Source organism: Ailuropoda melanoleuca, chromosome 7 (assembly GCF_002007445.2).
Source record: "Ailuropoda melanoleuca isolate Jingjing chromosome 7, ASM200744v2, whole genome shotgun sequence".
Taxonomy (NCBI): domain Eukaryota; kingdom Metazoa; phylum Chordata; class Mammalia; order Carnivora; family Ursidae; genus Ailuropoda; species Ailuropoda melanoleuca.
The window spans coordinates 76166449-76185107 of record NC_048224.1 but is presented as its reverse complement, the minus strand read 5'-3'; the positions used below and the strand labels follow the sequence as shown (position 1 = coordinate 76185107).

Here is an 18659-nt window from a genome sequence, read left to right as displayed (position 1 = left end):
TTTGAAGACTGGCAAGTTCCAAATAAAATATTTTGTGCAGTGGAACTGTTTCTAGGAAGTAAGGAATCCTATAGCAGATCCTTCAACTTAATCTCCACCTTATAAAGCTGGGCAGGGTTGCAGGTACAAACAAAACGGAAGAAACAGAATCTCAGTAGTCAGTCCAAGTGGAACCTGAGTGTGTCCACTTCCTGCAAACTAAAAGAGCCTATTAAACACAGAAATATATTCATACCTATCTAAAAACATTTCCATTCTATTTCCTCTGGAATATACACATATACATGTATAGATACACATATTCACATTCACACACACAGTGTATAAAATCCAACAAAGAACCCATAAAATTATCCTGTAACATGAAAGAAACCTTGTTGCACTAATCGACCTACTTTTTCTTTGGGCTGCCCTAGTGACAGCCTTTCCTCCTGATAAATTACTTGAATTTATATGTTTTATACTTTACAACGCACATTTGTTTCTCATTTGTTTAAATGTTTATTTTTTAAAATGTAGAGAAGACCTAAAGCATGACTTATGCTGGGTCTAGAGCGTGCTTGGAAATAGCCTTTTCTTTAGAACTCATGCTGAATTTTTATTTCAAGAATATTTAGAAAAAGGTGGAAATCTTATCAAAAATCAAGTGTACTTTATATGAAAATGAAAATACAATACTCCACTAAAGTGGCAGGACTACACAACCCAATGAGATAAAATTTAGTATTATTTCCTTTAATACATGTGACTCTAAGCTTTAAACAATTAGGTATTTGCTGAGAATCACACAGTCTGGAAATGTGGAGGTCGATTCTCTTTCTCGAAAAAAATCTGTGCCTATTTGACTAGATTGTGCTATGCCAACAGCCATTCTATACTGCTTATCAGAAATAACATGTTTTTTAATAGCTTTATGTAGAGCACTTAACTGCTATATTCACAGAGGTGCTGAGGACCAGAGCATTATAGAGATTGCTCTTTGAATAACTGCAGAGCTTTAGTGAAAAATACAGAAAAATATCATATTTTTTTAAAATAATAAATCAGGGGAGAAATAACCTAATTTGTGCACCTCTGTTATTTTCAACCCAGAAATACCTCTATTTCTGTGTCTTGGAATGTCACAAAAAGTCATGGAGTCATATCCCCATCTTGTGGTATTTAGAAATTGCTGCAAGGGCTATTTTAAGCCTTGTCTTTATTAACGGTGGATAGAATTTTAATTCCTCCTATAGCGTATGAAATATAGAATACTAGCTACAGAACATAAAATATTCTGACTCCCAGTTTCTTGATAACTCATCCTCAGTGCTAGCTCAAGAAATTGGGTATCACCAGCCTTACAGGGAACAGCAGCAAGTGCTGTTGGGACCTGCTATGATAATTTACAAAATATGTAAGAAGCAATTGATTGGTTTTCTAACTGCTATCTCAGACTCTGTAACATACTCATGTTGACAAATTTTTTTCCTTTGATGAGTTTGTGTTATTCTTGAAAAAAATGTGGTTCTCTAAGAGGTTTAGATCTGGAGGCAGAGAATTCTATTTCTCTTCAGTAAAGGACTAAAGAAATGTTAGAAAAACCAAGAGTGGGGCCATGTACCAAGAAGAAAGGAAAGATAATGAAAGTTCAGGCTCTTAAGGACCTGGTTCTCTCTATTCTGTGGGCAGAGGCATGCGTGAGTATTTGGGTTTTCTTACACAGTGGAATCTGGGAGGAGATTGTGTGAACAGCAGGTGTTAGGAATCTAGCCAAGGAGCTGGTGGTGGAAGTAGCCAACTACTGAGCAAAAAGCACTGGGATCCAAGAATCCTATATCTGATAATGAAGTCTTTTATTCAGGGACAAAAGATAGTATACTAAGTCTTATTCTTTATATAAAAACAATATTTATGAAATTCAGATACATAATGAAATGCAGACATGTTTGGTTTTCTATTAGGTTGATATTTAGAGAAAAGGTTTTAAATTGTTTGGGGGGGTATAGAATATGAATTCAAATACTATTTGTAAATTTACTGATTCTTTATCCTTGTCATTGATTGTTTGGTCTTTAAAAGTAACCTATACAGATATGCTTAAGAAATTGATGTCAGTTTGAATGCTGATTTTGAGTAACTTCAAATTTCAAGTTTGCTTGTGGGCAAAAACAAGGATGAGTACCAATTTTTGACCAGGATATATGTAATTTTTTTTAAATGTTACCATTTGAAAAAGAATTTTGAAGTACTAAATAAGTAATTTACAACCTGGATCATTAAAGTGGACTTGATTTTAATATTTTAGAACAAGGATTCACTTAAGTGAGAGTGAATTTCTGGTCCTTGTTCTGATACAGACTGGCTTCAAGCCTTCAACCTTTTTGAAGATTCTTTTTCTCATCTTCAGGTACTATAGATTAGATAATCTTTAAAGTGCCTTTCAGCAGTATAATTTATTAATATTTAATTTTAGCAAGATGTTACAGTAAAGGGTTACATTTGGCTGCATTTAAGAGAAAGGGCTGGGGCACCTGAGTGGCTCAGGCATTAAGCGTCTGCGTTCAGCTCGAGTCACGATCCCATGGTCCTGGGATCAAGCCCCGCATTGGGCTCCCTGCTTGGCGGGAAGCCTGCTTCTCCCTCTCCCCCTGCTTGTGTTCCCTCTCCTGCTGTGTCTATCAAATAAATAAATAAAATCTTAAAAAAAAAAGAGAGAGAGAAAGGGTAAAACAAGTAAGGTGCTTGGTTTTGTTTTCTCAGGTAACAGATGTGTTAGAGGGTTACAATTCAGGTTGGCATAGTGGCTCCTCCCAGCTCCTGACTTGACTTTCCACTCTGCCATCCTTTAATGAAGGCTTTTGTTCGCCATACTCACAAGATGGCTGCTTCACTTTCTCACCTGCTTCACCTTCTCCTTCAATGGATAGAAGTAGGTGAAGGGAAAAGGGCAAAGTGAAGGCCAGTCAAGTTTGTTTTCTTTCAAAGCATTTTCCAACATGCTGCACCCAGAGTCTCTTCTTACATCTCATTGCTTAGAACTGCATCATATGACCTCCTGTATCTGCAAGAAAGGCTGGGATATTTAGTGTTTCACTGAGCATAGTAGTGGGAAGAAGGGTAGAATGAGTAGCTGTTATGCCATTAGCTCTATTTGCCACACAAGGTCACTTTCAATGAGCACCTTTTTTTTTTTTTTAAAGATTTTATTTATTTGAGAGAGAGAGCTCACACAAGTTGGGGAGAGGGCCTGGGTGGAGTGGAGGGGCAGAGGGAGAGGGAGAAGCAGACTCTCCACTTGGGCAGGTGACCTGACTCTCAACTGGGGGCTCCATCCCAGGACCCTAAGATCCTGACCTGAGCCAAAGTCAGACGCTTAAATGACTGAGCCACCCAGGTGCCTGAAGTACCATTTCATTTTAAAGTAATATGTATTCATTTAATACTATTTGGAAAAAAAAAGACAAAGATAAATATTAAGTCAAATATATCTACTGTTAACCTCTTTTTTTTAAAGTTCTGCATGCATGTACATTGATTAAAAATTACAACCTAATAAATAAATGAACACCAAAAAGGAACAAATAAGGACACTTTAAAATATTTATATAATTTTAACCTTATTTCATGGACAATTTTTTATCCTGTACTTTAATCATGGACAATTAAACCAATAATTTCTTATGTTGTATTTTCTTCATATATATTTTTAAGAGCTACATTATACATCATTGCATTGGATTATTAATGTTCAATTCCTTTTCCCTATAGTTGAATATTTTAGATTATTTGTACTTTTAATTTGAATAAAATAAAACCCACAGAGGATATTATGGCAAACAGTATATTTTAGTATTAGCAAATCTTTAATTTTTGTCAGTTTTTGATTTCAAATGTTTTAATGAAAGCAGTCTATAGAGCTGAAGACCCTTTTGTTCCCTTTGCTGTCTCTTTCCCTTTATAGGCAAGTGTGATCATGGCTTTGGTATATACCATTCTAATTTATTTTTAAATACCTTTTTACAGATATTGTGTCTAAAAGTGCATGTAAAAATATATTGTACATATCATCCATTTTTTATTCTGTCCATGTTAATGCATAAAGATCTGATAAGTTTTATTTGCTCTACATAGTATCCTACTGTATATATATTATAGTAGAGATATATACACACATACATATATATAGTGGATATATATATACCTACATATATACATCTTTATTTATTTCCCTATTTATGTATATTGAGGATTTTTAAAAATCTCATTGTGACAAACATTGCTGCAGGGAACATACTTGTACATGTGACAAACATTGCTGCAGGGAACATACTTGTACATGTCTCCTGTTATAAAGTGTTCCTCCAGAATTGGCTGATTTTTCTATGCAGGGCTAGATAGTTACTACTCCTGACTTTGCAGGCCATTTGATCTCTAGTGCAACTATTTGATGCTGCCATTGTAGGGTGAAAGGAGCCATAGACAAAACCTAAATGAATGGGGAGGGTTTTATGCTAATAAATCTTGGCTTACAAAAACAGGCCTGTGGCTGCATTTGGTCTTCAGGCTATAGTTTGCTGGCCCTTGCTTTAGGGCAGTGGTCCTCAAACTTTGGTAAGTAACAGAATCATGTGGGGAACTTCATAAAAATACAAAGGCCAGCTCTATCCTTCAACCATCTTGCCACTTTGGAGTTCTTTATTAACTCCCCAGATAATTCAGATATACACCAAAGTTTGAGAACCACTGCTCTAGTGCACACAGAGTGAAATTTTTAGATCATGGTAGATGCACATTTTCAAATAATGATAGATTCCCTCTGAATCAATCTAAATACATCCCAGGTCTGTAGTTAGTTCAGTAGGTCTGTAATAAATAAAAGGTGATGGGAGATAAGACTGGAAATAAAAGCAGGGCCTCGATAACAAAGGATTTTGTATGCATGTGAACCTTTTTATATGTGGTGGGAAGCTTTTGAAGTATTTAATGTACAGTTTAAAAGCCTTTTCTCCCCCGTGGAGAAAGGCTTCTCCAGGAAGGGTGAGATTTGAGGCAGAGAAACCAGATAGGACACTTTTGTAGCAGTCCAAGTAAGGGAAGGTGAGTTGTTCAGCTTGGGCAGTAGTATATGGGGATGGAGGCAATGTGACAGATTGAAGAGATACTTAAGAGTGCGGATTTTATGAGTACGTGGATGCTTGGGTGAGACTGGGAGAGGATTGGAGGAAGATTAAGGACTGTCCCTTGAACAATGATTATAGTGAACAGCACTGAAAGAATCAGAAGCAGGCAGAGTGTTAAGGAATGAGTTTAGTTTTGCGTGTATTACCCAGATGATAGTGATCAATAAGCGCCTGGACATGGTTTTAGACTATAGAAAGTTGTGTCTCTGAATAGAGAGATCATGGAGTCATCAGTGTCACCTGCAGTCATGAAAGTATGAGATTGTTCAGAAAGAAATACAAAATCTGAAAGGAAGGATTGAAGATGGAACCCTAGGGAATACTAACACTTAAGGTATTAGCTGAGGAGGCGATTCAGTGAAGATAACTGAGAAGGAAAATTATTGAGAAAGGGAGAGGGGAGAACTGGAAAAGAGTGGTATCACAGAAGCCAAAGGTGGAGAAGGGTTTAATGAATGTTCAGCAGAAGAATGTTCTCCAAGAAATGTCAGGTGCAGAGCAGATAAAGCACATGGTCCAAAGTTCCAGCACATTATCGATTCAAAGGGGAAGAAGGCAAGCAGGTTGAAAGCAAATTAGAAGGTAGGCTATTGAAAGAAAATGTGGTGTAGTGGAAGAAGGGGTGAGACAATGGAGTGGGTGTAACCCGCTTTACCCAGAAACTTGGCTTTTAGAATTAGACTGTCCTGGTTCAAAGACTATGGGGCACTAAGGAAATTATTTCATCTCTCTGAGGCTTAATTTCCTCATCTGTAAAATGGAGTTAATTAAGCTCTCTTGCTAGGTTGTCATAAAGATTATTAGAGATGTATAAAGCAAATAGCATAGTGCCTAACACAGTAAGCACTTCCCTTGATAAAATGTCAGTTCCCTTCTTCCTTTCTCTTGATAATGGGAACTTTAGAGGGAGCTCTAAGTTTCATTAGAACAAGTCTTTTGTGAAATTTACCTTAGCGCATTTCAAGGAAATATGTTTTTACTTATTAAGCTGTTCTGTCATGTAAGTTGTGAATCTTCCGGTACCCCTTAAAACTATAGTAGAATTCTGTGGCTTTTTAGTACCTTTCCAGAAAGCAGGGGCTTCTTCAGGGATATAATAAAAAGCACTGAACTTTTACTTCTCTTGGGGTTGCTGGGTGGACATTTTCTAACCCCTTCTGTTTACATCCACCAGAAGAACCTAGTGCCTACTTCCAGAATTTCCTGGTGTATTGAGCAAAGATCTATAGCCATTCACTGGAAGACTAGACTCTGTTTTAAGCATTCCAGATGACTAAAAGTTAAGGATAATTAGGCCGTGTTTTCTCTGATGAGCAGTATCTGTTTTTCAGGTTCTGACATGGCACTCTAGGCTTCTTCTTTAATCTCCGGTTAGAATACGAAGCTGAGGATTCAGCTAAACTCTTTATCAGAACTTTATGGCTCCTGGTAGACAGCCCCATAGGTGGTTCCCCAGCAATGTTTTGAGTAATCTTTCAGTGCTTTACTGTCGCTATTAGCATACTGGTAGTTGATGTCTTCTCTCTTTAATTAGTTTATTTAGACCCACTCAAGCTTAGTACCTATGACACTGTTGCACAAACAAGAACAATGATTGGCCCCTCTACTTCCGTACTTTCTTTTACTGTCCAGCACTGCCATGTCCCTAGTTGCTGGTCAGTATATAAAGTTGTGGTCCTTTAATTTTCAAACTGTGTAAGAATCATGTGAATAGTTTATTAAAAGTGCATATTCTTGGGCTCACCCCTGGAGATCCTTATTTGGTAGGTCTGGGTTAAGGCCTGGACACTTGTATATTTTAGCAGACATCTCAATAGGTTCTATTGCAAAGCACCATTAGATATAAAATAACAACAACAACAACCACAGATTTAGGGGATCTAAATCCCTCAGAGAAAGATGTACAAGATAGCTTCTCTTGTGAAAAGTAACTATAAAGTCTTTATCAAAAAGTTTTACCATATCCCTATGGTCAACTCTATTTCATGGTGGAAGTCCTGTTCCTTGATTCATTAGGAGTCATAAAATTGATGACCCCTTATCTTGAAGTCTGTTTTGGCTGCTATAAAAAAAAAAACACAAACCACAGACTGGGTGGTTTACAAACAACAGAAATTTATTTCTCACAGTTTTGGAGTCTGGAAGTCCAGGATCACGGTACCAGCAGCTATGGTGTTTGGTAACAGCTTGATTTCTGGTTCAGAGATGGCTCCTTCTTGCTGTGTCCTCACATGGTGGGAGGGGTCTAAGGACCTCAATAGGGTGTTTTTTATAAGAGCATTAATCCTATTCATGAGGCCTCTACCCTCATGACCTGAGCATCTCCCAAAGTCCCCACCTCCTAATACCATCATATGAGGCATTAGGATTTGAACATATGCGTTTGGGGAGGATACACATTCAAACCATAGCACTATTTCTCTCTGCTTCTTTTTCCAATCAGTGCATTCCCTTGTTTCTCATGACACCCAGACAGCTTGGTCTCTTCAGGGAAACCTCTCACCAGAACACACAGTCTGTCAGTCAGATGGAGATAGCACAGAAGATCCTGTTCCCAAAGCCAACAGGGCTATCTGCTGATGGGAGACGTGAAGGAGAAAGTATGGAAACAGAGAAACATTATTTAGGAAAATGTCGAGTTTCCCATTAAATGTTCTCTGGAAGACTCTTGATCAATTTGTAGAAAATCAAGTCAGAGGAAATTAATTGCTGAAATCTAGATCTTTGAATACACTCACGATTATAATCCTAGCATTTTAAAGAATGATCGATTTGTTAAAAACAACTTATGAAAATGGTTTAGCATTAATATGATCATTGAAAAATATACTCAGAAAAAGAATAAGTTCACATGCATGGAAGACTCTCCTAAAAGCAAGTTTTTGATAAATTGGTAAATTTAGAACAGTAGATGAATTGGCCTCTTTGCAAGTTAATCCTTTGGTCAATTGATGTCTTGAGATATTACTTTTGGATATTTACCTAGTTTCCCTTCTGAAGTCTGTTTCAGCTTTCCTCAGGACAAACCATAAAATCTCTCTCCTTGCCCTGCTCAGCAAGAAGGAAGAGAGTTTTAAGTCTCACAAATTCTTTCATAGAGCCAGACTAGCCTCTTCATCATACACTTGAGCCTTTAAAGAAACAAGACTCTCCCCTCATATCATTTTCTGTTTTGGTCCATTCATGTTCTACATGCTGACTTCCAGTGTCCTTAATCATCGCCCTCCTCTTTTGTACATCCGGATGCCCCATACCATTTTCCTGAATGTGATTCCCTTTATTGTGATTCAGATTCTTCTTTTAGTTATGCTGCTTCATGGGGTCCTGGACAAACATCCAGCTCAGTTTGGACTTCCGGGAACTATTACCNGTTTGGACTTCCCAGGGAGCTATTACCTCACTGCAGCATCTGGTCATGCTCCCAGTGGGTTCATTCTGGTCATTGCCACCTTCAGAATATTCTTAGAAATTTTGTTTTAAAGACATAAATATGCGTTTTAGAACCTAATAACCAGGCGTTAATAGTAATGAGCCTAAAGCACTATTGACACCCCTAAATATATTTGTGTTTAAAGTGATATATCAGCCACATAGTGAAGGCTTACTGAAGGGATCTTGGATTCTCAAGAATGTGATACAAACAAAGCAAGAAGAGGAATTCCCACTAGCCACCTGGCTAGTGGTAGATCTGTAGAATCCATCTGAGACTGCTTCCTGATGTATTCTGTCCTAGATGTCACCAGTTTTGTGTTCTCCCCGAAGGTCATGTGTCAGTTTGGAGACAGGTGTGTAGCCTCAAATCACAAAACAAGTTAACACAGATTTTATATATAAATATAATAACAATTTTGTCCACAAGGGGGCGTTTGGTATTTAAGCATGCATAGGGCTGTATTCATTCATTGCAATTGCCTTCATTGAAAAGTATTGGATATCTAGGCGCTGTGATGAACTATATTCTCATATTTTTCTCTTGTAAGCATTCAGGAGAGTGATTTTTTTTTACTTGTAGCTTTTATATGTTCTTTACTATAGTATAGCAGTTAACATTGCTTAAAAAATAGGTGGCTAATAGGGCTTTGTTTTTATTAGGATAGAAGAAAGGGACTTAAAAAAAAAAAACTAAGTATATTTGATTTCAGGTATGTAAAAGTGTCCCAAAATTTCTTTTTCTTACCCTGTTGTTTCAATGTACCGTTGGGAAGTGACCTTTTCCAAGCAAATTAAGACATGAACATAGGTGAAATATTAAGAACTGATTAGTATCATAAACAAAACAACTCCTCCGTGATAAGACAAGAATTAACTTTTGTGTGTGTAATTTCTTTTTGGTTAATTTCCAGTGGAATATTCAATTTAGCTATGGCTTTAGTATGTCTTTTCAGGCTATAGTTTTCTGGTATGTGACCATTGATTTTATAATCAGCTAACAAGCTCCTTGGAAAGATGAAGAACATTAAGTTATGGGTCTTCTAATGAATCGTAAGTGATGGGATGAAGAGAATATGTGTCTTTGATAAAACCATTTTTAAAAAATAGTTCATTTTAGAGTCAGTAAAATAAAGAAGCAAAATCTAGAATGAACTTTGAAGTTACTGTAGTATAATTTTATAATTTTAAAGGATTTCTTATGTTTATAATAATTTTTTAAATGGATAATTACAAATATCTTGCTTTTAATAATCCTGGGTATTTAATGACTAATACAGTTTTTACAAAACCCAGAATATGTTCTTGTTTTCTCCCCAGGACAATCTTTTAAATTAATTAATTAATTAATTAATACCTTTTTTTAGAGCAGTTTCAGGTTCTTAACAAAATTGGAAGGAAGGTACAGAGATTTCTCACATACTCTCTACCCTACACATGCATAGCCTCCCCATTATCAACATTATTCATTCCATTACTGGAATGAACCTACGTTGCTCATCGTAATCACCCAAAGTCCATAGTTTACATTAGGGTTTACTCTTGGTGTTGTACATTCTATGGGTTTGGAAAATGTATAATGACATGTATGTGTCCTTGTAGTATAATACAGAGTATTTTCACTGCCCTAAAAGTCCTCTGTGCTCCACCTGTTCCTTCCCACTATCCATCCCCAACTTCTGGCAACCACTGATCTTTTTACTGTCTGCATAGTTTTGCCTTTTCCAGAATGTCATACAGATGCAGTCAGACAGTATATAACCTTTTCAGATTGGCTTCTTTCACTTAGTAATATACGTTTAAGATTCTTCCATGTTTTTTCATGCCTTAATAGTTCATTTGTTTTTAGTGCTGAATAATATTTCATTGTCTGGATGTATCATTTTATCCACCCACCCACTGAAGGACATCTTGGTTATTTCCAAGTTTTAGCAGCTATGAGTAAAGATTCTATAAACATCCATATGCAGGTTTTTGTAGGAACATAAGTTTCAACTCCTTTGGTCAAATACCAAGAAGTGCAATCATGGGATCATATGGTAAGAGTATGTTTAGTTTTGTAAGAAACTGCCAGACTGTCTTCTTCTTCTTTTTTTTTTAAAAAGATTTTATTTACTTATTTATTTGAGAGAGAGAAAGCACAAGCATGGGGAGGAGCAGAGGGAGAGGGACAAGCAGACTCCTTGCTGAGCACAGAACCTGATGTGGGGCTCCATCCCATAACTCTGAGATCATGACCTGAGCAGAAATCAAGAGTCCTATACTTAACTGACTGAGCCACCCAGGTGCCCTTGTCAGACTGTCTTCTAAAGAAGCTGTACCATTTTGCATTCCCACCAGCATTATATGAGAGTTTCTATTGCTCCACATCCTCACTGGCATTCAGTATTGTGGATTCAGTGTTGTGGATTTTGGCCATTCTAATAGATGAGTAGTTGTATTTCCTTGTTGTTTTAATTTGCATTTCCCTGATGACATATGATGTGGAGCATCTTCTCATATGCTTATTTTTCATCCGTATATCTTCTTTCATGAGGTATTTGTTAAGATCTTTGGCCTATTTTTAAATCAGGTTGTTTGTTGTTGAGTTTTAAGAGTTCTTTGTGTATTTTAGGTAACAGTTGATTATCAGATGTGTGTTTTGCAAATATTTTCTCCCAGTGTGTGGCTTGTCTTCTAATTCTCTTGGCATTGTCTTTCACAGAGCAGAAGTTTTTAATTTTAATGAAGACCAGCTTGTTTATTATTTCTTTCATGGATAGTGCCTTTGGTGTTATATCTAAAAAGATACCACCATACCCAGGGGCATCTATCTAGGTTTTCTCCTATGTCATCTTCCAGGAGTTATATAATTTTGAATTTTATTTTTTTTTAAGATTTTATTTATTTATTTATTTGTTTATTTGAGAGAGAGCAAGAGAGCGTGAGTGGGGGCAGGGGCAGAGGGAGTAGGAGAAGTAGGGTCCTCGCTGAGCAGGGAACCTGATGCTGGGGTTGATCCTAGGACCCTGAGATCATGACCTGAGCTGAAAGCCAAAGCTTAACTGACTGAGCCACCCAGGCATCCCTCATTTTGCATTTTACATTTAGGTCTGTGATCCACTTTGGGCTAATTTTTGTGAAGAGCATAGACTAGATTCATTTTTTTGCATGTGGATGTCCAGTTGTTCTGGCACCATTTGTTGTAGAAATTATCTTTGCTCCATGGCATTGCTTTTGTTCCTTTGTCAAAGATCAGTTGAAAAAGGATCTATTTGTTCTGGGTGGTCTATTTCTGGGGTTTCTATTCTGTTCTATTTATATATCTACCCTTTTGTTAATACCAATCTTGATTACTGTAGCTTTTTGGTAAGTCATAAAGTTGGTAAACATCAGTCCTTCAATTTTGTTCTTCTTTCTCAATGTCATTTTGGCTGTTTGAATCTTTTGCTTCTCCTTTAAACTTTAGAATCAGTTCATCAATATCCATAAAATAACATGTTGGAATTTTGATTGAGATTGCATTGAATCTATAGATTATGTTGGGAAAAACTGACATCTTGACAATATTGAGTCTTCCTATCCATGAACATGGAATATCTTTCCCGTTTATTTAGTTTTTTGATTTTGTTCATCATAGTTTTGTAGTTATCCTTATCCAGATCTTACATATATCTTGTTAGATTTTTATCTAAATATTTCATTTTGGGGGATGCTAATATAAATGGTATTGTGTTTTTTAATTTCAAATTCTACTTGTTCATTGCCAGTATACAGGAAAACAATTGATTTTCATATATTAACCTGGTCATTCTGCAACATTGTTATAATCACTTATTAGTTCCAGAGTTTGTTGTTATTGATTATTTTGGATATTCTACATAGATGATCACATTATCTGCAAGCATAGTTTTTTTTATCTTCCTTCCCAATCTATACACATTGTATTTCCTTTTCTTGTCTTATTATATTGGCAAGGACTTCCAGTGTGATGTTGTAATAAGTGGTGAGAGGGGTCATCCTTGCCTTGTACCATCTGATCTCAGTGGGAAAGCTTCAAGATTCAAACCATTAAGTATGATGTTACTATAGTTGTTGTTGTTGTTGTTTAAGATATTCTTTATCAAGTTAAGGAAGTTCTCCTCTATTCCTAGTTTACTGAGAGTTTTTTGTATTAGTGGGTGTTGGATTTTGTCAGATGCTTTTTCTGCATCTATTGATATGACCACATAATTTCATTTAGTCTGTTGATATGATAGATTTCATTAATTGAAACCATTTATTTTTATGCTTGCCTTATTACCATGAGATTGCCCCAACGAACCACCCCACTTTCCTGAGTGATGGCATAATACCAGTGTATAGTGCATCTAAAATTCAACTAGGAAGCAGGCTCAGGGAAGAGTGAGATAGGTCCCAGGAATTCTACTTGTGAGAGTAGTCCAAAGGCTAACCAGAGAAAATAAAATACTTTGTGTCTCTATGCTGAGTCTAGGGGAAACAAACAAGCACAAAGCTGGGAGATGGTGTGGTATAGGCTGGAAGGATAATAAATCAAGATGTTAAAAGTGAAGGTGGTTACGAAGAAAATCAGGACAAGGCAAGAGGTCCACATCTGATATGAAGTTTCTGCGTCACACATTTTCCACATCTCTCTACAAGTTTATGAAATTCGTATGTTGCCATTGTTTTTGTTGGGTGGATTTACAATTTTATTTATTTAGAAATAACTTCAAACTTACAGAAAAAATGCAAGAATAGTGCAAGAAACTTCTGCTTTCAAGAACCATTTTAGAGTAAGTTGCTATCACTTCTGACTACTTTAAGATACACAAGGACTTTCTCCTACACAATCATAATGTAGCCATCAAAATCAAGAAATTAGCACTGATTCTCCACTGCTCATACAGGTTCATCAGTTGTCCCAATAATGTTCTTTATACAGAAAGACCCTATTCAGGATCATTATATTGCATTTAGTTGTCATGTGCTTTTAGTGTCCTAAATCAAAATAGTTCTTCATTGATGGGGAAAATCCTTTCACCATACACTTTCACCATATCTATCTATCTATTTATCTATCTATCTATCTATCCATCCATCTATCTATCTGAAATCATTCTGTCATACATTTTAAATGCCTTACAATTTTAATTGCCAGTTAGACCTCAATAAAACTGGGGGAAAAACAGTTTTTCAGTTTTTCTTTGACTTTCAACCTCAACATTTTTGAAGATTACTTGCTAAACATTTTGTAGAATGTTCTAGTATATGTGTTTGTCTGATGACTCCTCATGGTTAGATTACAATTATACATTTTTGGTAAGAATGCCACATAAGTCAAATTGTGTTCTCATCCAATCAAGTGAGAAGTTATTTCAATTTGTCTCATAATTGTTAACGTTAACTTTGATCACTTAATTAAAAAGACGTCTGTCAGGCATCTCCATTGCAAAGTTATTCTTTTCCGCTTTGTAATTAAAAAACATTTTATGAGGAAGTATTTTGAGAGTACGTAAATATCCCATTTCATATTGACTTACTAGTTTATCATCTGTTGATGTTTCTTTTTTTTTTTTTTGAAGATTTTATTTATTTATGTGACAGAGATAGACAGCCAGCGAGAGAGGGAACACAGCAGGGGAGTGGGAGAGGAAGAAACAGGCTCCCAGAGGAGGGGCCCCATGTGGGACTCGATCCCGGAACGCCGGGATCACGCCCTGAGCCGAAGGCAGACGCTTAACAACTGCACTACCCAGGCACCCCTCTGTTGATGTTTCTTGGTTGATAATTACTATCATGGTCCATGACTTTCACTATTTATTAGTCATTGTTCTAGTATAGAGAAAATCTTTCTCTTCTCTATATTTATTATTATTTGAAAATTTAGATCAGGATGAACTCATGGATTTTTATAATATAATTTTATGTTATATACTTTTATATAATTTTTAGCATTATTTAATTTGATACTCAAATTTTCCCAGCTTTAGTGTGTTGCCATTTTAAAAACACTAAACACTTTTTAATTTAGGAATTCCTAATAAAAGTATCAAGACAGGTAGCTGACAACAAGCATATTTTATAATTCATAGTGTTTGAGTACAAAATTATTGAAGAACTATTAGTGAAGTAGGATGGTGTTTTAAAAAATGTGCTTAACTATAATGGTTCCCATCTTAGTCAAGATTTTTTTGGTTATAAAATTAAGAAGGGAGATAGTGTATGTAGTAGGCTTTCAGGCCTGAGCTCTGTTAGCATAATTTTTTTAATGACTACTACAGTTCATTTTTTGACATATTCACTCTTACATGACTCAGTCTCACAAACCCATACTCTTTCTTCCCATGTACAAAATTCCTAAAAAAACTCGCACTTAACCAAATCCAGATATCCCATGCAAAATTAGAAATCTATGCTTGGTACCATTAAAGCATTGAATTTATTGGGATATAAGTTGTGTAAAGTTGTAGAAAGTGGTTTTGGTAAAATTGAGCTTGAGGTGTCAAGCAAATGTTAAGAATAGGCACACAGATTTAGATTTGGTTGTGATATTTATTAGCGGAGAAATGATAGTTTGTAATTGAAGTGAATAGATAAGAAGAGTATAGAAGGACATCTCAGGAGGTGAGAGATTTAAACAAATTTTAGAAGAACCTTAGCTGGAGGAATAGTCACTCACTTGACAGGGTTGAGGAAGCACAACAAAACTCTTGACAAGAGGAAGGACTATTAGTGAAAACAAAGCAGTCACTCCTTAGACCTGCTTAGTGCTTTGGAACTTGGCAGCACCAAGGATTAAAGAAGGTGGAGGTGAGGAAAGAGTGGAAACTGGGAAATTAGTTGATCATATAGACATGGAGCAGTTGACTATGGGGACCCCTCTGCCCACCCCACTCAGTCAGGATACTCTCCTTCAGTTGGGAGTTTATTTTCTGGAAAAATACAGCTGCAGAAGTTCTGGATTTTGGGCCTTCAGGCACAGAGGAGGATGAGAATATGATAGAGGTCTAAGAATGATGGAATTAAACAAAAATATGCGGTCTGAATAATGGAACTCTCAGCTTTCTTCCCTTGCTCTACTCCCAGAAAACCAGTGGCTAAGATGAAACCTCACAAGGGAGGAGATTGGACAGTTCTTCCATTGAAAAACTGAAATGCCCTTAAGAAAAAAGACTGTTAGTGTGGCTGCCCAGAGAAGGCACCTCACAGACTTCCCAGGATAGGGAAGTTAATTGACTGAGGACTTATTAGGCTTCAAAATATTTCACTACTTTTACACCAAGACCACACCTCTCATGGGCCGCTCCATGCCCATATTGGGTACAGTGGGGATACTAAGGCAACCCTATTTCTGGGAAACATGGGACTCCATTGTCATTGACTTTGGCTTAAGGATTCGTTGATGGTTTTGCCAAACTTTCCTTAGGCTGCATGCCAGCCTAGGATGTTTCCACTTCCACCTAACTTTCTTTTCCTTTCCCCTTCACTAAGGCTCAGACTTGTATTATAATCAAACTACTTTCCCAGCCTTCTCCTGTTCCTTCCCTGATTCCTCTCAAGACAGGCATTTCTGATAACAGAATCCTTTCACTTTTAATCCCGTCTTGGTGTCTGCTTCTCAGAAGACTAAGTCTACGACTAGAGGTACTGGGAGTGATGCAAAAAAAACCCAGGAGGTAAGGTGGGGATTGGGGCCTGGCTTGCTTACTTTGTGGCAGGCAGAGGAAGCCGTCCTGATTTGTAGATGTGGCACCAGTAGATCCTGGCTACTAAGACTTCACTGATGGTGACCTTGGAAAATGTTATTGCAGAGGGGAATATTGTAGAAGAATCCATGATGTAGGCATTTGAAAAAGATAGGTTTGTTTTTAAGCTGTATTGACACCCTGTGTAAGGATAAATGAGACTGAGAATAGTTAACAATATCTGAGAGTGAAAACCAGAGAGTCTTGGTGGTAGAGGTCTTTTATACCAGTAGTAGAAGGGCAGACTTGTAGAACAACAAGGCTGAAGAGCTGATAGTGAGTTGCAGAGTTCCAGAGGCATTTAAATGCTCAGTCCATGCAGGTGTGTTACCCAAAGGGCAGGGCCCTAATAGGAATAACCAGGGATCCTGAAAAGTGTGACAGGACATCTGGATGGGTGCCCCTAAGGCTGTTGACTCCATGACTCCAGCTGGACCCTCTTGCCACCTCTACCTCTAGTAAGAGCTAGAATATTCACTGTTTTAGAAGGTGCTACAGAGTCCTTTCTCCGATAAGGCAACGGGTTCTCCCCTCAGGAGCTGCCCCCACCTCCTCTTCCAACTGCCAGGCCAGTTAATGTGGGTGCTGTTCAACATCTATTAAAAAAATAAAAAATAAGAAAAATCAGTGGAGGAACAGGAGGCTGAGAACAGTCAGCCCAATAGAAAGCACAATTCTTTGCTCATTTCCCAGATCTGAACTAATTTTCAGTTCTAGAAATCATTGACCAAAGAGGTGGCTGGGTTCCTAGCCTATATCATTCCACGTATATATCATGACCATATCTCCAGTCTTCCCCCCAAAGGGCCTTTGACCACTTATTTCTTCAAAAACTCTTCATACTTGAGCAGCGATTTATTTCATAAGGGTCAAATTTCCTATAAGATAACTCAGTTTAACCTCTTAAATTTGTGGGGCTTTCATGGACTTTTTTCTGGAGCAAGTTTGTATTTGGGGAAGGGGGGACTGGAAGCCATTTATGACACCAGTGCATGGTTTTCAAAGAGATATAAGGCCTGCCTGCAAAATATCACCCAGTTATGTTTTCATGGTAATCAAATATGCATAGTAGAGAATTGTCACAACAAAGGGATTTGTATTATCACTGGTGTTATTTTTAGAGACAAGAACTTGCTTCAGCTGACCTAATTATCCTATTGATACATTTTTTAAATATTCTAATAAGTATTAACAAGTATCTAGTAGAGAATAAGTTTTTAGAGAATTAGCTGTTTTTCAGGAGGAAGGTTTGAGCTCTAAAATATCATGCAGTTTCGCTTTGTGGAGATTTAAATCAGCTGCTACTGTTCTTCTTTAAATGTTCCTTTTAGTAACTTCAGTGACCTAGATCATGACCAACAAGGGTTATGTAGAGTTCAATTTGGAGATTTTTTTTAATGTTAATGTGGTAATGTGTAAGAATATGAGAAATAATTGGAGTAATAGCAAATAATTATTGGTTTAGAGATTAAATTTTTAAACCAAATTGCTGTAATGCAGTATTGCTCTGGCATTTGGCTAAATCTCTACTCAGCTCCAGCTATTTGTGATGAATGGTATTTGGCTTGAGGTCTTAGTTTCCAGAAATGTCCTACTCTGCAATATTTTCTCAGTTTTCCTGGTTATCAGCTTTATTGTCTGTTTTTCTACTGTACTGTTTTTACACTGGTATCAGTCATATGAAAAATATATAATAATATTTTAGCATGTGTGGTCTTTAGAGTCAGATTACCTGGGTTCCTTTTTCTTTAATTTAAGATTTTATTTTTAAGTAATCTCTACATCCAACATGGGGTCGAGATCAAGAGTGTCATGTTCCACTGACTGAACCAACCAGGCACCCCAAACTACCTGGGTTCTAATTCCAGCTCTACCATTTATTAGCTGTGTGTCTTTGGACCAGTTACTTAACATCTATCAGGTGCAATTTTCTCAACAGTAAAATGGAAATAAATATATTAGCCATCCTCATGGCTTTTATAAGGATTAAATGGAATAATCTGTGGAAAGCACTTAGCACAAGTACTGACTTGGAATATTGTTTGGGTTCAATAAATATCGTAATTATTATTATTGCTATTACTTAAAAGGTGCATATTATAGAATTTGAAGTCACAGAATGTTATGAGGTAGAGGCATTTACCAGTGAAGAAATTTCTTACTGTTATTTAGAGCATGAGTACATGTAAAAATCTACTGTTTATACTTTCAGGAATACTTAAATACATTGCTTAAACAGCTAGAAAAAGAGAAAAGGAGCCTTGAAAATCAAGTGAAAAACTGTGCACTGAGACGGGAACAAGAATCAAAGGTTTGTTTATGTTCTATACTAGACATTTCT

The 18659-nt window shown here is 36.7% G+C and overlaps 1 protein-coding gene across 1 annotated transcript in view; it reads left to right on the top strand.

The window, feature by feature from the left end:
* CCDC169 (coiled-coil domain containing 169) overlaps positions 1 to 18659 on the top strand; it is a 49689-nt gene that overhangs the window by 15234 nt on the left and 15796 nt on the right. Inside the window, exon 5 of the mRNA XM_034665071.1 lies at positions 18531 to 18629. Coding sequence (XP_034520962.1) covers positions 18531 to 18629 — 99 coding nt within the window. The remainder of the gene's footprint in view (positions 1 to 18530; positions 18630 to 18659) is intronic.